This window comes from Cryptotermes secundus, unplaced genomic scaffold, assembly GCF_002891405.2.
Source record: "Cryptotermes secundus unplaced genomic scaffold, Csec_1.0 scaffold82, whole genome shotgun sequence".
In the NCBI taxonomy this organism is placed as follows: Eukaryota; Metazoa; Arthropoda; class Insecta; order Blattodea; family Kalotermitidae; genus Cryptotermes; species Cryptotermes secundus.
The window spans coordinates 104,130-121,872 of record NW_019725414.1 but is presented as its reverse complement, the minus strand read 5'-3'; the positions used below and the strand labels follow the sequence as shown (position 1 = coordinate 121,872).

The 17,743-nt window shown below is 39.3% G+C and overlaps 1 protein-coding gene across 5 annotated transcripts in view; it reads left to right on the top strand.

The window, feature by feature from the left end:
* LOC111863303 (glycogen synthase kinase-3 beta) overlaps positions 1–17,743 on the top strand; it is a 194,484-nt gene that overhangs the window by 136,325 nt on the left and 40,416 nt on the right. For all 5 annotated transcript variants that reach the window (XM_023849498.2, XM_023849497.2, XM_023849500.1 and 2 more), the window contains exons 2-4: positions 6,271–6,461; positions 11,655–11,738; positions 16,243–16,353. In XM_023849498.2, the coding sequence (XP_023705266.1) occupies positions 6,271–6,461; positions 11,655–11,738; positions 16,243–16,353 (386 nt within the window). The remainder of the gene's footprint in view (positions 1–6,270; positions 6,462–11,654; positions 11,739–16,242; positions 16,354–17,743) is intronic.

The window sequence follows — 17,743 nt, the reverse complement described above, 5'->3', positions numbered from 1 at the left end:
TAGGTCAGATGAATGTGATATGGAATTTAGGGATTGGTGGTCACCAGCAGGGGGACTAGGTGTCTTGCAGTTGTCAGTTGGAAACTATGACTTGCAGCCAGGTGCAAGCCTCCAAAATGTGTGATGCACTAGTACCTCGTCGAACACTGTGACTTGTATTTGAAAAGAAACAACTTTAGTGTATCAGAACTTGGTCATAGTCCTGAAGTGGAGATAGAAACAAAAAGGACATTGGAGAAATAATTAATTCCGTGCCAGTAGCATGGCTTTTGACTCAAGAACTTGGGGTTCTTGCCTTTGATTTATGGAAGTGTCCGGAATTACGGATTCAGTAGAAGACAGAAAATGTCTTGGTGGGAAGAAAAAATGAATCTCTGCATCACAGGTGTGAATGTAAATGTTATGCCTCATAGAATCATTTATTTATTTATTTCGTAAGAATGCTAGGAGAAGCTTTTGCCTCGTAGCTCAGTAATTTTTGCAACTCGATTTATTTTAGTTTTTGTTAGTTTATCATACTTCTGAGTGAGTTCTCATAATTAATCATGCTCTGCTTGCATTGCTCTGCTCTGCTCTGCTTGATTAGCACAAACTGGTTAAGATATAAAAGTATGTGACGATGGTACATTTAATACAAATATTAAATTTTTGGAATCTATGCTTAAGAGAGGGCTTAATTTTTCAGTAGCAAATAGACTGTATAATTTGGCCATGGTATGTGCGGATCAGTCTGCCAGGTCCAAACTGCCCCCGCGACTTGGGTGTGGAGTTCTGTTCGAGGATTCGATGTATGTAGGAAATGTCAAGACCGTTGATACCTAACTTAACTAGGAAGGAATGTATGGCGTTGAAATCTCTAAAAGATAAACAGGAAATAAGAAATCTACAAGCTGACAAAGGACACTACGAGGGCTGGAACTTTAATAGTGGCAACACTGCTGTAGAGACGCCATGCAACGGAACCAAATAATGTCGCTTATACCACACGTTTGTTACATACCTACCTTACCTCAGAGCAAATGGACTCTCCCGTCCCACATCACGCACATGTGCAGTGACGAGAAGAACAGAGCCTCGTGTTAGCTGGCGGTCCAATGTAGTGTTTTAATTGTTTCTTGCAGCCTGTTGTGTATTTAATGAATATTAGGGTTAATTTCACCGACCACACAACATGTTTTTATTATTGTCACCCTACATTTTTCGACCTCAAGAGGTCATCCTCAGGTGTAGTGTGACAATAATAAAAACATGTTGTGTGGTCGGTGAAATTAACCCTAATATTCCCTAATGTAGTGTTGTCACGATGTTTTCGAAACAGGAACAACGGAGTTGAATAAAGATTGAATGTGCCAGAGGCCGTACAGCACGACAGTGTCATCAAGGTCTTCAATAGGCTTGCGGGGAATCTGCATTGCCTTACAGAACAGTGGCAAGGTCGGTAAAAGCCTTCAATGAGGGACGCCAAAATGTGGCAGACATGCGTCGGGGAGGTCGTCCTAGTGTCAGTGAAGAAGTGTATGCTCTTTCCGCGTTGCCGGAGAGTGATCGACGCCATACGATTCGTGAGCTGGCCCGAGAGACAGGATTAGCGCATACGACTGTGCTTCGCATTCTGAAGGAACGCCTGGGCATGAGAAAAATTGCATCACGATGGGTTCCGCATGATTTGACGGAAATGCAGAAATGGCTACGATACGACGCTGCTGGTAACCACTTGGAGCGCTATGAGCGCGAAGGAGATGCTTTCTTACGGCGTATCATTACGCTGGATGAGACATGGGCCAGATCGTACGAGCCACATATGAAACGTCAATCGAACGAATGGCATCATTACGGATCACCACGAAAATCGAAAGTTCGTCAGAACCCCAGCAGTGCGAAAGTTATGGTGATTCTCATGTACGACTGTGGTGTTATCCTAACGCATACCCGTACCCCTACAGCAGACCGTCAGTGCGCAGTATTACTGTTCATTTTTGGAACACAACCTGCGACCAGCTTTGAGAAAGAAGCGGCGACACTTTCTGCATAACCCACCCATCATTTTGCAGGACAATGCTCGGCCGCATGCAGTGCAAGCTATGGCTAATTTGATCGATCGATGGGGCTAAGTGCTGTACCATCCACCATACTCCCCGGACTTAAGCCCTTGTGACTTCGACTTGATTCCTAAGATAAAGGAACCACTTCGTGGCATTCGCTTCAGAACTGTTCCAGAGATTCTTCAGGCAGTAGACCACTCCATTCGAACTATCAACACAACAGGCGCTGCTAAAGGTATACTACGACTTCCACATCGCTAGCAACGGGCTGTACACAATTCTGGTGACTACACTGAAGGACAGTAAAACTTCGAAACATGCATCTATTTTGTATCAGTTGTAAATAAATAGTTGCCACTATTAAAGCTCCAACCCTCGTACATGGTAGTGTTGAGCAGTTCCATATACAAGAAGAAGCTATCCAGTCTACCATAATCAAGGGTTTATAAAAGTCTGCATGAGGATTCAACGTCTAAAATTGAGAGGAAGATACGGGAACTTCTTACCAAACACAAAACTGCCCTTCCCGCTGCCTTGAAATATAAACTGGCTCCCTACCACAGTAAACCACATCACCTCTATGGACTTCCAAAACATAAACAAATCTGAAGTTCCCCTTAGACCAAAGGTTGGATCTGTTGACCCTCCCTGTTATGGCCTGGCACAATTTCTCCATAAGCTCCTCAGACCTCTTGTTGGCAGTACAGACTCCTTCGTGGAGAACTCTAAACATAAAATTCATACAGGAGATCAACCTTCAAAACGAAGACTACCTTGAGGGTTTTGACGTTGTCATTCCTGTTTCCCAACTTACCCCCGTGAAAGAAGTCTTACAGGTCATAAGAAATAGACTCAGTATGGATCCGTCTTTCCCAGAACGCTGTCGTAAAAAAGATCCGGAGATAGGGACTAGAAGTATCGACGTTTTACTTGAAGACGGAGACAGAATCCAGTCTCCGAAACGTCATGTGTTTTAAATGGAAGCAGGACGATGGCTAATGTCCAGAAACATAATATTTGTACAGACTGGATAGATAATTAAGTAGCAATAATTACAGTACCGTGTATTTCTTAAATGTCGTTTTATCATTGAAATTTTAACTTCATATTTTGCATTGTTCCACGCACCATTTCATTTGGACTTCATCATATTGCCATTGTAATTTTGTTCACTGTGTGAGGTTCTCACGGCAGTGGTTGTGATAAATCATCATATAATCTGATGGAAGCCAACCGACATGTTACTCCGAAACATTAGTTAACTTTCAGCAGAATGAATGGAACCTAGAACCCGTCTGTCTTCACTGCTTGCAAAAATAATTACCAAATAGGTTTTCTGTGCACAAAATTATAACCATCTCTTTTATACATGAAATAATAAGATACATACATCATTTGACTATAAAGAAAAAGATAAATTTTCTCTTGTGATTAATTAATTAATTAAACAACATGCCCTGAAGGCATATGAGGGATGGAGGCAGTGGTTCCACCATCCTTTAACTCGGCTCTGGCCGCTTTACCTTTGGAAAAGAACCACCAGTGCCCATTGGGTGTGAGGCTGGGTTGACTCCAGAGCAGGCCTGGGCTGAGAAAAATCTGTCTCCCGTGCAGTGAATCAAACCCCAACCTATAGCCTGTCACTACGCCAACTGAGCTGTCCTGGCGTTTTCGTGTGTAAAATCGGTGCTCATTTAGGAGCCTGTGGAAATTCCTCACTTACTGAATATTATGTTGGAAATGCATGTGATAAATTCTGCTGCTTGATACAGATGGTAGTAAATGTTTTCTTCTGAATTGCTACAGTGGGGTCATTGATGACACAAATTCATCTCTAATAAACACACAAGGACGTGGTGGACCAAAAGTACTTTCTTGGATGATTGTGTAGAACATTTCCTGTGTGATCCACCTTCTGCAAAAGTAAAGCACTAATTTGAATCAGTAGCTGCCAACAAATTTATTGAAATGATTTATTTACAAAAAAGAAAGCTTATGTTCAAGGGCTCTAATATAAGAATGTGCTTGCCACTTGCAGCCCCTAAGCAGCTGAGAAAATTAGAATCTTTGAAAATTTTCCCCATGTTTTCCTTCACTGCGGACACACCACAAATGCTCATGGAAAAGGGGCTTATGAATATTTGTGCTTGCTTTTTCAAGCCCATAGTTATATTAGAGAAATACAGGCAGTGATAGAGGTAATATGCCAGACTTTTGTCTCAGAAAAACAAGAGAAATCTTAAATCTTCTTGAAGGAAAATAAAAATCCATCTTTCTGAATAAAGAATTAGTGAAATGGGAGCATTCAGTTATATTACGAGGGTCGTACTGAAAGTCATGAGCAACAATTTTTTGTAAAGTAACGTGCTTTATTATTGGCAAACCAAATACACCACCTCAATCTACAGACCTTTCTTTATTTTTCTGCATAATTGCCACTTCTTTATACACATTTCTCCCATCGTTCTGGGAGTTTGAAAATTCCCCTTCTGTAAAATTCCGTTCCAGCCATCCGAAGACACCGACGCACTGCTTTCTGAGTTGCCTCCCTTGTCTCAAAACGATATCCACGCAGTTGATCCTTCACAAATCTGAAAAGATGGTAGTCAGAGGGTGCCAGATCAGGGCTATAGGAGAGATGCAGAAGAACTTCCCACCCCATCTTTGCAATTGCTTCCAATGTGACCTTTGTGGTCTTCGGTCAATAACCACGGGACCCAACGAGCAAAACGTTCATATAGCCCAAGCTTTCAATCATCTCCTGTACTGCACTGTGCCCTGTTACAAGTTTTCAGGCTATTGTGTCCACAGTCACACGCCTGACATCTTCAATGATCTCATCCACTCTTTCCTTGTTGTGTTCAGTCAAGGCTGTTCGAGGACGACTGCTCCGAGGCTCATTTTCAATGCTGGTGTTCCCATCTTTAAAATGTTTCACCCATCTTCAAACACTGCTCGCACCCATGCACACGCTTCCATAAGCACACTGAATTCAGAAAGCAGTGCATCAGTGTCTTCGGATGGCTGAAACGGAATTTTACAGAAGGGGAATTTTCAAACTCCCAGAACGGTGGGAGAAATGTGTACAAAGAAGTGGCGATCATGTGGAAATATAAAGAAAGGTCTGTAGATTGAGGTGGTGTATTTGGTTAGTCAATAATAAAGCATGTTACTTTGCAAAACATTGTTGCTCACGACTTTCAGTACGACCTACATATTTTCTCCACAACTCTGCACCATTTCAATTTTGTATCGAAGACACCTTTGTTAATGGAAGTCTTTACACTTCTAATTGAGGATCACATTGTAAGCCAAAGAGAGATGCATGAAGCAATTCTGGATATTCCTCAGCATACTTTTATTAGAGTTTCTCTCCTACCGTCAACTAAGCGTGTGCATATAATTTTTGTTTAATTGAAGCCGGAATAGTATAGTCTGTATAGCGAATCGCTATGGGCTGGAGTCATAGTTCTGAGTACTGGTAGGGTCAAGAATATTCCCTACTCCACATCGTCCAGACCAGCTGTGGTGCCCACCCAGCCTCCTATCCAGTGGGTACTGCAGAGGTCTTTCCTCAGCGGTAAAGTGGCAGGAGGGTGAAACTGACCACTCACCTCCAGATAGTGCCGAGGTCAAGAAAATGTGGATCTATACATCTCCCTCCCCCCATAGGCCTTCATGGCATAGTGCTTAATTAGTTAAGCACAGAGACAACTTTACTTACTTTGCTTACTTAATTTAATTGAACAATTTTTAATGTGCCAGATAAAATTTGCAGAATGTACCCGAAGACTCGTGCTAGGGAGAGTCAGTAAATAGGTTACAAATAGAAGTATAACAGCTGTAATAGACGTAATAAGTTTACTGAGTGTATCAATAGGTAGCAGCAGAGTCCAGTGTCATGACAGCCTAGGTAGCAGACATGCATGCTCATATTCAGAGGCTGGTTTCAGTAGTCAGAATGGTGATCGTCGGGAAATGAATGTTTCTTTCAGGTTCGAATATCACATGCTTTATGTTTTATATCCATTTGTGGCCTATTTACTGATTCTCTCTCGTATATTACATTATTGCTGTACTTTACTATTTTGTTTTATAACTGCTTGGGTTTGTAAAGGTCAAGTGTATTCAGTCTTAATTATCCTATAATGTATAGTTCTGTATAATGTGATTGTTACACCGTAAAATAAAGATCCTATGTTCTTTCTCTCTGCATGTCTGTACCCAGGCAAGGATGGCAACAAGGTGACAACGGTGGTGGCCACCCCTGGACAAGGTCCCGACCGGCCCCAGGAAGTATCCTACACCGACACCAAGGTGATAGGCAATGGAAGTTTCGGCGTAGTATACCAAGCAAAATTGTGTGACACTGGGGAAATGGTGGCCATCAAGAAGGTTCTTCAGGATAAGAGGTTCAAGGTGAGGTACTGGGTTCCACCTCTGTTCAAAGTAAGAAGTGTATATGCACTTTATTCCCTTATACTTCATTCCTCAAAGTACTGGTTGTTGTGCTTTCCTACATGGTATATCAGCTACTTCTAATGATCGTACTTATTGCTCGTAATCATAAGTATTATGAAGGTCACATAATTTTATGCATGCTTCTATCCCACCTCTTGCTTACACTATGACCCACATACATTTCAGCACAGTCTGAAAGTAAGTTTCTGTGGTCTGGTCACAAGGATATTCCCGGAAGGTTACTAGTCGATTCCTGACGAGGTCATTGGATTTATCAATTTACCTAATCCTTCCAGGCGCACTATGGCCCTGGGGTCGACTCAGCCTCTAACAGAAATAAATACCAGGAATCTTCCTGAGGTAAAGAGCAGCCAGCGCATAAGGCTGACAACCTCACCACCATCTGGGAGCTGATTGTCTAGAAAATGTGGGAGCCTCGACGTCTCACAACCCTGTGGGCCTAACAGCCTGTTACATTTTACCTTTTTTGCCTTAACTATTACATTGCTTATTGTGACAGATGGTGTTATGTAATAAGCTGCAAACAGATAATTTTCATTTTCAAATTTCTCTTCTTTGAGGTTAATAGCCAGCAGTGTTACATGATGACCAGTCAGTAACAAAAGGGTGTAATACGTGTTGATTACTTTTCGAGGAGGGGTGTGGGACTGAACACAAGAAGATCTTAAATGGAACAATTTTAATGTTGTGATAACTGAAATAAAACCATAGTTAATTGAACTCTGAGTTTTGAAAATCAAATTGGAGAACATTAAATGGCAGTTATGCTGTAAATTGATATGAGCAACTGTGACAAAAGGAAAAACAAATCTAAGAACATAAGAATTACCCTGTGAATTGATATTAGCAGCTACAAAGAAAGGACTATCAAATAGAGAAAAACAAAGTGTGGATTACCATGAAAATTGATCTTAGCAGCCATGACAGTGAAAAGAAAAAAAAAGCAAACTGAAGAACATTAAATAAATTAATGTTAGCAGCTATGGCAGAATTTTACTTTACAATTTACAATTTTATTTTACTGATAACTGAAATTTGAGAAACCACTGTTGCTTGATATGTGTTGTTAACCAATATTTAGGTAGGAATTTCACAAATGGCCATATGCATTCAGCCATTGGAATTTTATGTGACAATTCTGTGATGTGTGATATGTCTAGAAGACATGGATAAGATCATGGTATTGAGTTTGGATACTTCAGTTCAGTGATTGACTACAGGCTGTACAGGAGGTTTTATTTCCCCCATGGGCAGGGACTTTTATTCTTTGTCACCATGTCCATACCATCTCTGGGATGAACCCAATCTCTTATCCAGTGGGTAATGGTAAATCAGCTTGATTGTGAATCTGTCGTCTAACCCCCATTTAGTCCCAAGATTAGGTAAGCATGAAACTTTACCTCCACTGTGTTTCTTCACGGCATTATCACTCTGTATATTCACTTGTGTCTTTAATGCAACAATTTGCCCCTAATTTAAAATAACATTAAAATCACAATCAGCTGCTGCTTGTTTCTGCCTTACTTGCCCATCTTCAGCAACTGTTCACTATTAGAAACTGCCACATAGAACTAGTTCTTAAGTCAAAATATTTCAGTGCCTGAATTAAACACAAATGCAACAAAAGGGAAGTAGCGCCAAGTAAGGTCGAAACATGTAGCAGTTGATTGTGATTTTAATGTTGTTTTAAATTGAGAGATTGTGAACAGAGTTGCGCTAAAGACAGAAGAGAGTGTGTAGAGTGATACATTAATGCAGTAGGATGCAAAAATACAATATTCATGGCATTATGCCCAATCCTTTTGCCTTTTACAGTTATGATTTGCAAGCATCATAAAGGTACTGGATTGTGTGGATTTAATTTAACAAATCAGTATGGGACAAATTTGGCCACGCCATAGCTCAAGCGGTTAGTTGCTTGCTTCCCACCACGGTGGCCCAGGTTCGATACCGGCTGTGGTCAAGTGGGATTTGTGGTGAACGGTGGCACTGGGGAAGGTTTTCTCTGAGTACTTCGGTTCCCCTGCCAATCTTCATTCCACCAGTTGCTCCACAATCACCCTCATGTATCATCTGGGGCTGGTACAATAGGCCAGAAGTGGCCACAGTACAATGGACTTAGTCTCACCCCACTAGCAATAGAAAAAATGGGACAAATTTCGCCATAACCAGACTACAGTGAAATGTGTGAAGTTGGCCACCTGTCAATGGCAACATTTTTAATAAGCAAAGTTGTATAAATTTATTCATGGCCAACCTTCTGTGACTTGGCCACCTATCTTTTATCATGCAACTCTTCGTGCATTTCATTCTGTGGTTCTGTACTTATTTTAACCCTTCTATGATGGCCACGCAGAAAAAGAGACTAATATTTTGTGCCAGTCTGTACAAATGGAAGGCCCTGTACCAGTTTGCCCCATGTTACTGCTAAACATCTATTCTGCTCTTTCTTTGCGATCAGTATGCAGTGGAATTCGCAAAACAGGTACATCCTACCCTTCTGTTAATGGCGTTATAGCAATATTTGTAATTTCCCTTCAACCTTCCATTCTTTATGCTGTTATGTGATCAATATTACTTAGCCAGCTTTCTCTGTAAGGTAAGGGATTTTTAGATTTTCCAAGCAAAGTTCAGTCACATACCTACTCTTGTGTCTCTGATCCATCATGTCATTGTTTCTTCAAGAGTCTGCACACAGTGCCATGTAGTAGTAATAACATCTGCTGCTAGGCAGCAAGTATATGCAGCCATTACTGAATAATGCCTTGGCAAACAGACATGTTCCCAAAGAAACGATGGACGTACAACAATGAACAGTGTTTTCTGCAAGGTCCTTGCTGAGATGTTATAAGGAAAACAGGTGGTGCAAGAGTTGATAAGATTTGTAGAGAATCTATGAAGAGAAGACTCAGTCCTTGCAGTTTAGAGCCAGTGGGCAACAAAATGAGTGCAGGAGCTGAAGAATGGTGACTGTTAGAGGCCATTACCAGAGAACGACTGGAGAAGACATGGCAGACTGAAAAGACAGCGTGTGCTGTAATGATTTGTAAAGTGTGGAGATCAGCAGTGGATTTATAATTAAGTGTAGTAACAAGTAGTGTGTTAAAGTGGTCAGTAAATCCAGTCTCCTGTCCAAACACCGTCAGTAGTCACACTCTTGACACGTGATAATATGACGGTTTCACAGCAACAGAAGATGAGTTAAACATGCAGCATAAAAAGGACGTTTTAATTTAATAGACAGAGGTGTTGGAAACATTAACCTGCACAGGAATATGATTCTGAATGCTTGAGAGAACTGCAGCAGTGAAAGAAAACAGAAATTATCTAAAACAGGCAATGAATTTAATAACATCGTTGTTCTGAAACATTTTCAGAAATGTCACCTGATGGAAGTTGAAGTGTGCCAGGAAAATTGCTGTACTAAGCAGGACGGTTGCAGGTTCCATTACCAATGTGGTCATTGAATTTTTTTAATTAACCTAATCCTAGCCATACTGTGGCCCTGGGTTCTACTGATCATCTAACAGAAATGAGTACCAGGAATCTCTCTGTGAGTAAAGGGCAGCCAGCATGTAAGGCTGACAACCTCACTGCCATCTGTGAGCCAATTTTCTAGGAAATGTCAGTCCTCAATGTCATGCTTCCATGGCCTGTTACAGGGATAACTTTACCATAGGCACAAAAACTGGAACTGTTAACAGTATTCCCTGTAAGTTGCTGCTGCTTGAGTGGTATCACAGGTGGTCAGTATAGACATATTGTGGTACCTAAATGTTTTATCAAGGCTGGAACAGAAAAAGTATTGAAATGTTGTCTTTATTAGAGGCTTTTATATACATCACAGATATAAATGTTGAGTGAAATGTGGTGTATGCAGCATTATAAACAATTGTGGTGCAGTCCAGACATAAAACAATTACAGAGAAAGGTAGTGAACAACATTGCAGAGTATATTTAGTCACTGTCTCAACGCTAGAGGGATCATTAAAATTGTTCGAAAAGAGAAAGATGGGATTAATTTAGAAGTCTTTAATTATGGTGATTTTGTTTTTTGTCATTATTGTAATGTTTTATTAGATTTTAATCATATTTGCCTAAGATATATTGAGAAATCTGCTCTGAAATATAGACTGGATTTGTAAATGATGTGTTTTTATTTACATTAAATGTATATTTATATACAGCAAGTGCAGTAATTTTAGTAATCTATTACTGTGCATAATCTCCACTAGTATAAATTTTCTTGAAGTGAAATTTTGTCACATATGACCTTTGAATTTGATTCCATTATCATGTTTTAATTCTTAATATACAGAAGAAATATTTCATGCTAAAATGTGAATGTTTATGGACTTTCACATATTTCCAGTAGTTATTGCCATTATGCAGACATGTGAACATGTTTCATGTGTTATATTTTAGCATCCTGTTGCACTGATTCATGTCCATGATGTGTATTTGTACCAACCGTCTTACAGTGCACACAATTTCATCTTTCCCTTCACTACATGTTTCGGCATCAGTGTGCCATCTTCTGGTGTGTTATATTACGTCAAACCATTGCACTGTATGCCATCATGTCTCCTTTATAAAATGATTAAAATGTATATATGTCATGTATAATAATAAAGTTTATATATTAAAGTTTTCAAGATTTATCATCTATACGTCGCACTTCAAATTCACGAGTTACATCAATCCTCCCCTATAGGAGTACTCCTCCTATATTCTTGTGTATACACAATTGACGTAACTCCAGTGGAATGATGTCCATAAGTTTCATGACAATCTGCCATATTTGGTTCAAAAGTTATTAAGACTGTTATTCTCTGTAAAGAGTGGAAGGCTGTTAGTGGGTCTGAAATTCAGATAGATTATGCAGCAGTTAATCAGGAAAGAGAAAAGCATCTCCAGTTCTCCATTTGTGTTATTTTACACGAGATGTGGGAATAATATACTACTGAGATATTTACAGATAAAATCAATGTAATGATTCTGCAAGGGAAATCCAGTTTTATATATTATGTGTTATATTTATCAAGTAAACTTGAAATTACTGATTTTATCACCTTGTTTCCATTAAAAGCATTATGAATCTGTTGCATTGCTGTGATATTTTCTTTTCAGAACCGTGAACTTCAGATTATGAGACGTTTAGAACACTGTAATATAGTCAAACTTAAGTACTTCTTCTACTCTAGTGGGGACAAGGTATGAAACTTTTATGTTTTTTATATTTTGTTGTAATATGCTCCATAGAATTAACCTTTAAGAGCCGAGCGACACCATATGGCGTCATGAAAATAAAGTCAAGGGGACGAATGACGCCATATGTCATCGCGCAGTCCACGCGTGCGGCCGGCTTTTTAAAATCTAATTTTACGTTATAAATTCTTTTTCTACTTAACATGATTTTTGGTCACCAGCTGTATAAGTTGTCTCTCTTCCCACCTGTGTTGTCTAACGGAATGTTGGCTTCGTGTGGAAATCTTGGAAACATCCGGAAATCCAGAGTCCGACGTCGCACTTCACGCGCTTTGTCTAGACGGTTCTTCGTTTCCCACGCAAAAAGCACACACGACACCTCAATTGCGAAGTAGAGTAAGTCGGCCAGTGATGTGGTTTGGCCTCCTATAATCGAGATATCTCCGATAAAACGGCAGGGGTTCGACCCCTGGGCCGTTGTTGGCGAGGTGGACCCCTTCCAGCATGTTCCGCACAAGAGCGAGACGAAATTCTCTGTGTGACAACAGGATGTAACTGTTCAGATCCAGGAGATGGAAAAATAGTTTATTTGTCCATTTCCAGGTTCGACGACAGATGCTATAACTGTTTGCCACAGTTTGCCCACAGCTGCACCTGAATAATTATTCACACTCCTCTTGCCATGCTGGTGTGGTGGTCCCCAGGTTGCCGACCAAGATGCTGAGTCTTCGTCGAAATCAATTTCTGATTCACTTTCCTCAACGCCACTCTCAGAATTGAATGTACAACAATCTGATTCCTAGTCGAGTCGTTTATGAGTTGAAATATGTCAGCGTCTTACAAAGGAGACAGCAGGATGGTTGGTTCACACTTTTGATACTGCTTGGCTGTGGTATTAGGATGATAACCATGAAAGTACTTATAATCTACTTCCAGCAGTGAGAACAGAGAGCTTGTTGTGTTGCGACAAGCGATAATAAACATTCAGGGTTCTTGTATGAATAGATACTCACCCCACATCTCTGCATACCGAAATGAAGTACGTGTATAATCTTTGGAGACATGCAAGACTAAACATGGCTACAACATAAACCATCCACTGTGTTGCAACATCTACATACAGCATTCTTCATTCCAAAAACTCTGAATTCTTGTAGACAGACGACAAATTTGGGAATTTTTTATTTGGAATCAGTCTAAAAATGTTTACACATTTTATAAAGTCTGTAAATTACAATATCTGATTCTATATTCTTTCTAAAAAAAACAGCGTTTATTTGGTTCGTCTATCACAAAAATTGTAGAAATCACAGCAATTTTAGGAAATGATTACAGTTTTTATTGCTTTAAAATTGCGGGTATTTAAATCAAATCTGTCCCGGTGCCATTACCGGAATTTAAAGGGCCGTCACATAAAGGTTAAGCACTGATATTTCTTTTTACATTTGTTGAAGCAAACCCAGCTGTACTGGATTCTTGTCAGATTTATTTTTCACGTGCTAAACTCAACATATTAACCAGTTATAACTGTAGATTATATTTGTCATTTAAGAATTAGAGATTGGACCAAAATGATCGCAGTTATACAAGGATCTCTTCGTCCACATCCATAAAGGCCCCTCGCTTATGTTTTTACTTCTGCCTTGGAGAGGTGAGCTGTGCCACAATATGCCATTAACAGTGTACTAGAGTGAATCATTTCCTTTATTTATTTATATGTAAGGCAGAATTCTGTTTGTGAAAGATGTACATTGCATTTTACAGTTATTAAAGTTAAAATTTGTATGTGTTTGATAGGCCATAAATCGTGAAGCATTAAGTTTTCCTTCGAAGAGCACACAGTCTACTTGGCTGTAACAGTGGGTAGGTTGGTACAGGTCCACCAGCGTTCTGAGGGAACAAGTTTGAAGAGTAAGCCAAGCAAGAGACCAAACTGATTGCCACGGTTTCTTGCTAGGCCTACCCTTCAACCCTGAAGATGGAGACAGTATGTTCTCCCAAAACAGAAGAGGGTTTCTGCCAAAATACACAGTGTTACAGCCCAGTTGATTATACTGTTCATAATCATCATTGTAAGAATTTATATGTAATGTGTAGGGTCATATTCAGTAGGTAATTGATGTAACTGGGTTACATAGCATCTTACAGAGTTTTTATGGTTTCCCTCAGTCTCTCTGGACGGTTTCCAGAATACTGCAAATATGCCATGACTGTGTTCTTCAAAACCATAGCTATTAACTGCACTTGTTGGCATTATATCACTCAGCAGCGTACCTTGTAATCCATCACACATACATTAAGATCAGACATATCACAACAAATACTGAGACACAGGTGCTTGAGAATTGCCTGTCTTCTAATTAATGCAGGCAGATAGTTTTCTGATTATATTTATTTGGCAGATGGGTGTCCTATTTGTTGGCAGGAATCCAACTTTTATTTTATTTCTTTAACAAAAAGAAGTGTAGTTGGTGTTAAACAGAATTTTCATTGCCCATTTGCTGACTTCTTATTCCAAATTTGTTAGAAATTATAACTTCATACCACATGTCATTTCATTTCATTGGACTGAATAGGTTAGCTCACTGGCTGACATTTGAAACTGAGTTTAAGTTTTATCCTCCTCCAATTTTCTGGGCGATTGCAAGAAGAGTACTACAAACTAAGTCATTAGATAAGATTTGAGGCTTTCACGGCGGTGACTATGAAGAATGCAGTCTTCTGGGATTTGGCACCGTGTATATGTGGTGTTAACCGACGTTTCGGAGGAACGTATCGCCCCCATCTTCAGGGTTGAAGAAAAAGTATAAGTAAATCTGCAAGCGACAACACCGTGAGACACGATAAAGCAGACTAAAGAGTATACCGTTAGAGCAGAGAGGGAAGGGGATGAACTGCAAGTGAACAAGTGAAAGCAGTGGTGTGGGGAGGTTAACACCACATATACACGGTGCCAAATCCCAGAAGACTGCATTCTTCTAAGTCATTAGACATCAGACACTGTAATTTTGGTCATGACCTTGAAGGAGGATTAAGGGAGGGTAATTTACTCCATTACTTTATGTGGTATAGCTACTGCTCATTAAGCACATTATCTTGTCTGAGTTGAACAGTTCCCTGAGTGGCAGAAATTCTCAAACACACTTGGACTGGAACACATGATAAGAATACAGTTTCTCAGGTTTATTGGTTAGAAAATAAGTCTCAGGTTTGAAGTTTGGTTTTGAAGAATGGAATCACAAGTACAGGAGAACTTATTTGAAAATTTTTATGTTCATAAACGATGATGATGATGATGATGATGATGATGATGATGATGTTATAATTGTTGTTGTTACAGTGACAACAGCAGCAACAGTTTTCTTCTTGAAATTTCATTTTGTTATGCTCAAAACATTTGCCCACTCAACAAACGTGGATTTAAAATTTGTACTCCTCATAGGATTTGTATAATTGTTTAGAGCGTGTAATTAGGTGTACCCTAATCTCTTGCGGCTTTGGTGGGTGGAGGTGCATTTACTTCAGTGATAGGTACAGAGATTTGCTGTATTCTTGTTGCCTCCAAATACCACTGGAACACTCTTCCCATCTGCAATTCATTTTAGCCCTTTGTGTTAGAGGGCAGCAACATGATCTTTCTGTGCAGGCCCACAATTGTAAGCCTTCTGCCAACAACTTCAATAATTTTCTTCTGCATTATAACCATGTGCTGAATATTATACCTTTTATTTATGTTTCCACCCATATAGGATTAACAATGGCTAGAATAACATATTTTCTTACCCCAAAGTGCTTCCCCCCTCCCTAATAATACTTTGTAGCTGACAGGAATGAGGTAAATAGAAAGGGTGGAGAATGTTTAAGAGAGTTCTTTTTATTTTCATTGCTGTTTTTGTGTTTCATTTTAGTAGTTTGATTTTAAAAAAACAGCTGGTTTTAGTTTTTACCAGCATTGAACTTCCGCCAGTTGCTCCACAATCATCCTCACCTATCATCTGGGGCTGGTAGAATAGGCCAGAAGTGGCTGCGGTACAAGGGACTTAGTCCCACCCTACTGGCAACAAAAAAGCCCCTCATATATTTTTCTCTATCCTCCTGTTACTTTGTGTCCCATAGGTGGTTGTGAAACACGCTCAATCAGTATTATTCTCATAGGATGGGGCTACGTTTTACTCCCATATTAAAGAAGGAAAAGATGAGAGAAAAAGATTCCAAGCTTATGTGGCAGTCATCCCCCCCCCATATTTAATCTCTTTTTAATTTCGTTGTTAATGTGGTGTGATTTGTTACTGTCATTCCCTAGTATCTGGACTTGGCCAAATTTTCATTATGATTTTGTCTTGTATCTTCATTATGGATCATGAGCATTTATTTAATTTCCTCTTTGTTTACTGGCCTTCTTACATCATCATCATTATAAGCCAGATAGCATTTGAGAGGAATTAAAATGCAGAAGCTAACACTTTTTATTCCTTCCTTTAACTGGTTTTGTAATATTATTGTTTTTCAGAAGGATGAAGTGTACTTGAACCTAGTACTGGAATATATCCCCGAGACTGTGTACAAAGTTGCTAGGCATTACAGTAAATCTAAACAGACGATACCTATTAGTTTTATAAAGGTGAGTGATTACTAGTATTTTATATGACAGTTATATATGATGTGCAGCTGTGTTGAGGAACTGTGGATGACTGCATAACTTTATGTTTTAATGTTATAAGTATCCCCAGTTGCGTTTCAAACAAGACACTTTAACAGGTGCTTTCTGCAAAAGGAATTATAAATGGCATGTGAACCTTTCATGCTCTGCAAATTACACATCAGATAAATCTGACATAAGAAGGTAAGTAATGTCCTGTAATTCTGGAGCTGCCATATTTTAGATAAACTGTGATGGATATGCCCCTATGGTAAGTAAATAATAAATTCACATGCAGTTAGTTTTGATACTTAATCAGGTTGGTCAGAAGTCAGAACTGTAGGCCTATACTACTTAATATGTAAACAACCAATACTGAGAATCCTGTTCACTGTTATGACACACTACAAGGAAATTACATATATATGACTTGTTTAAGATGTGCTTCAAAGCCATGCACAAAAGTATTAAAAGAATAAAACATATGTAGGATTTGATGTTTTGTCAGCAATGGTTATAACGGGTTCCATCTTCTGGAATATAATGCTGTGTAGTTTGTTGAAAGTTGATGTTTGGGGGGAACATTTTACCTCCATCTTCAGGATCAAGGAATAAGCCAAGTAAGAAACCAGCAAGCAAGCTATATTCTTCTCGTGCTAGGCAATTCTTCAATCCTGAAGATGGAGGTTACATTTTCCGCTGAATCATTGGTTGTCTTTAGTGGACTATACGAAATTGTATCCAAGATGTAATGCTTCAAAACATTTATGAATTCAAGGCAAGCTGAACTGAATCAAAACTTTCTTCTTTCTCACATAAATTTGCTACTATAGTGGTTTAGAGCCAGGATAGTTCACTTAGGATAGTGACAGGCAGACCGACTCTGAGGCCTATATAGTTGGTACCGGGGACTAAAACGGCTGGGGCATGAATTTCTTGACTATGTTATTCAGATAAAATGCCAAGAGATGCCACTGTATAAGAGCCAGGCTTTTTACATGGGTTTCACAGGTACGTGCATAAGGTCAAAATTTTTGGCACTTCTGGAGTTAATGAGCTGTGTATGAACTTTATTTTTGACGGTGGGAGCCAGATTAAATTCATATAACATCTTGTAATATTATATTTTGGCATCCTGTTGCATTGAAGTATAACTTATAGTCTTGTTTTCGATCTGTAATGCAACAATATTAATTTAACAACATTAATTGACATTTAATTCACTGAATGTTCATTAAATGTTTAAAATGTCATTAAAATATATGTACATTCAGTGTGTATGCTAAATGCTCCAGCCACATAGGGCCATATTCAGGCAACACTTTGTGCACTTTGTCAGATAGTATCATTAAGGCACGTCATTATTATTAAC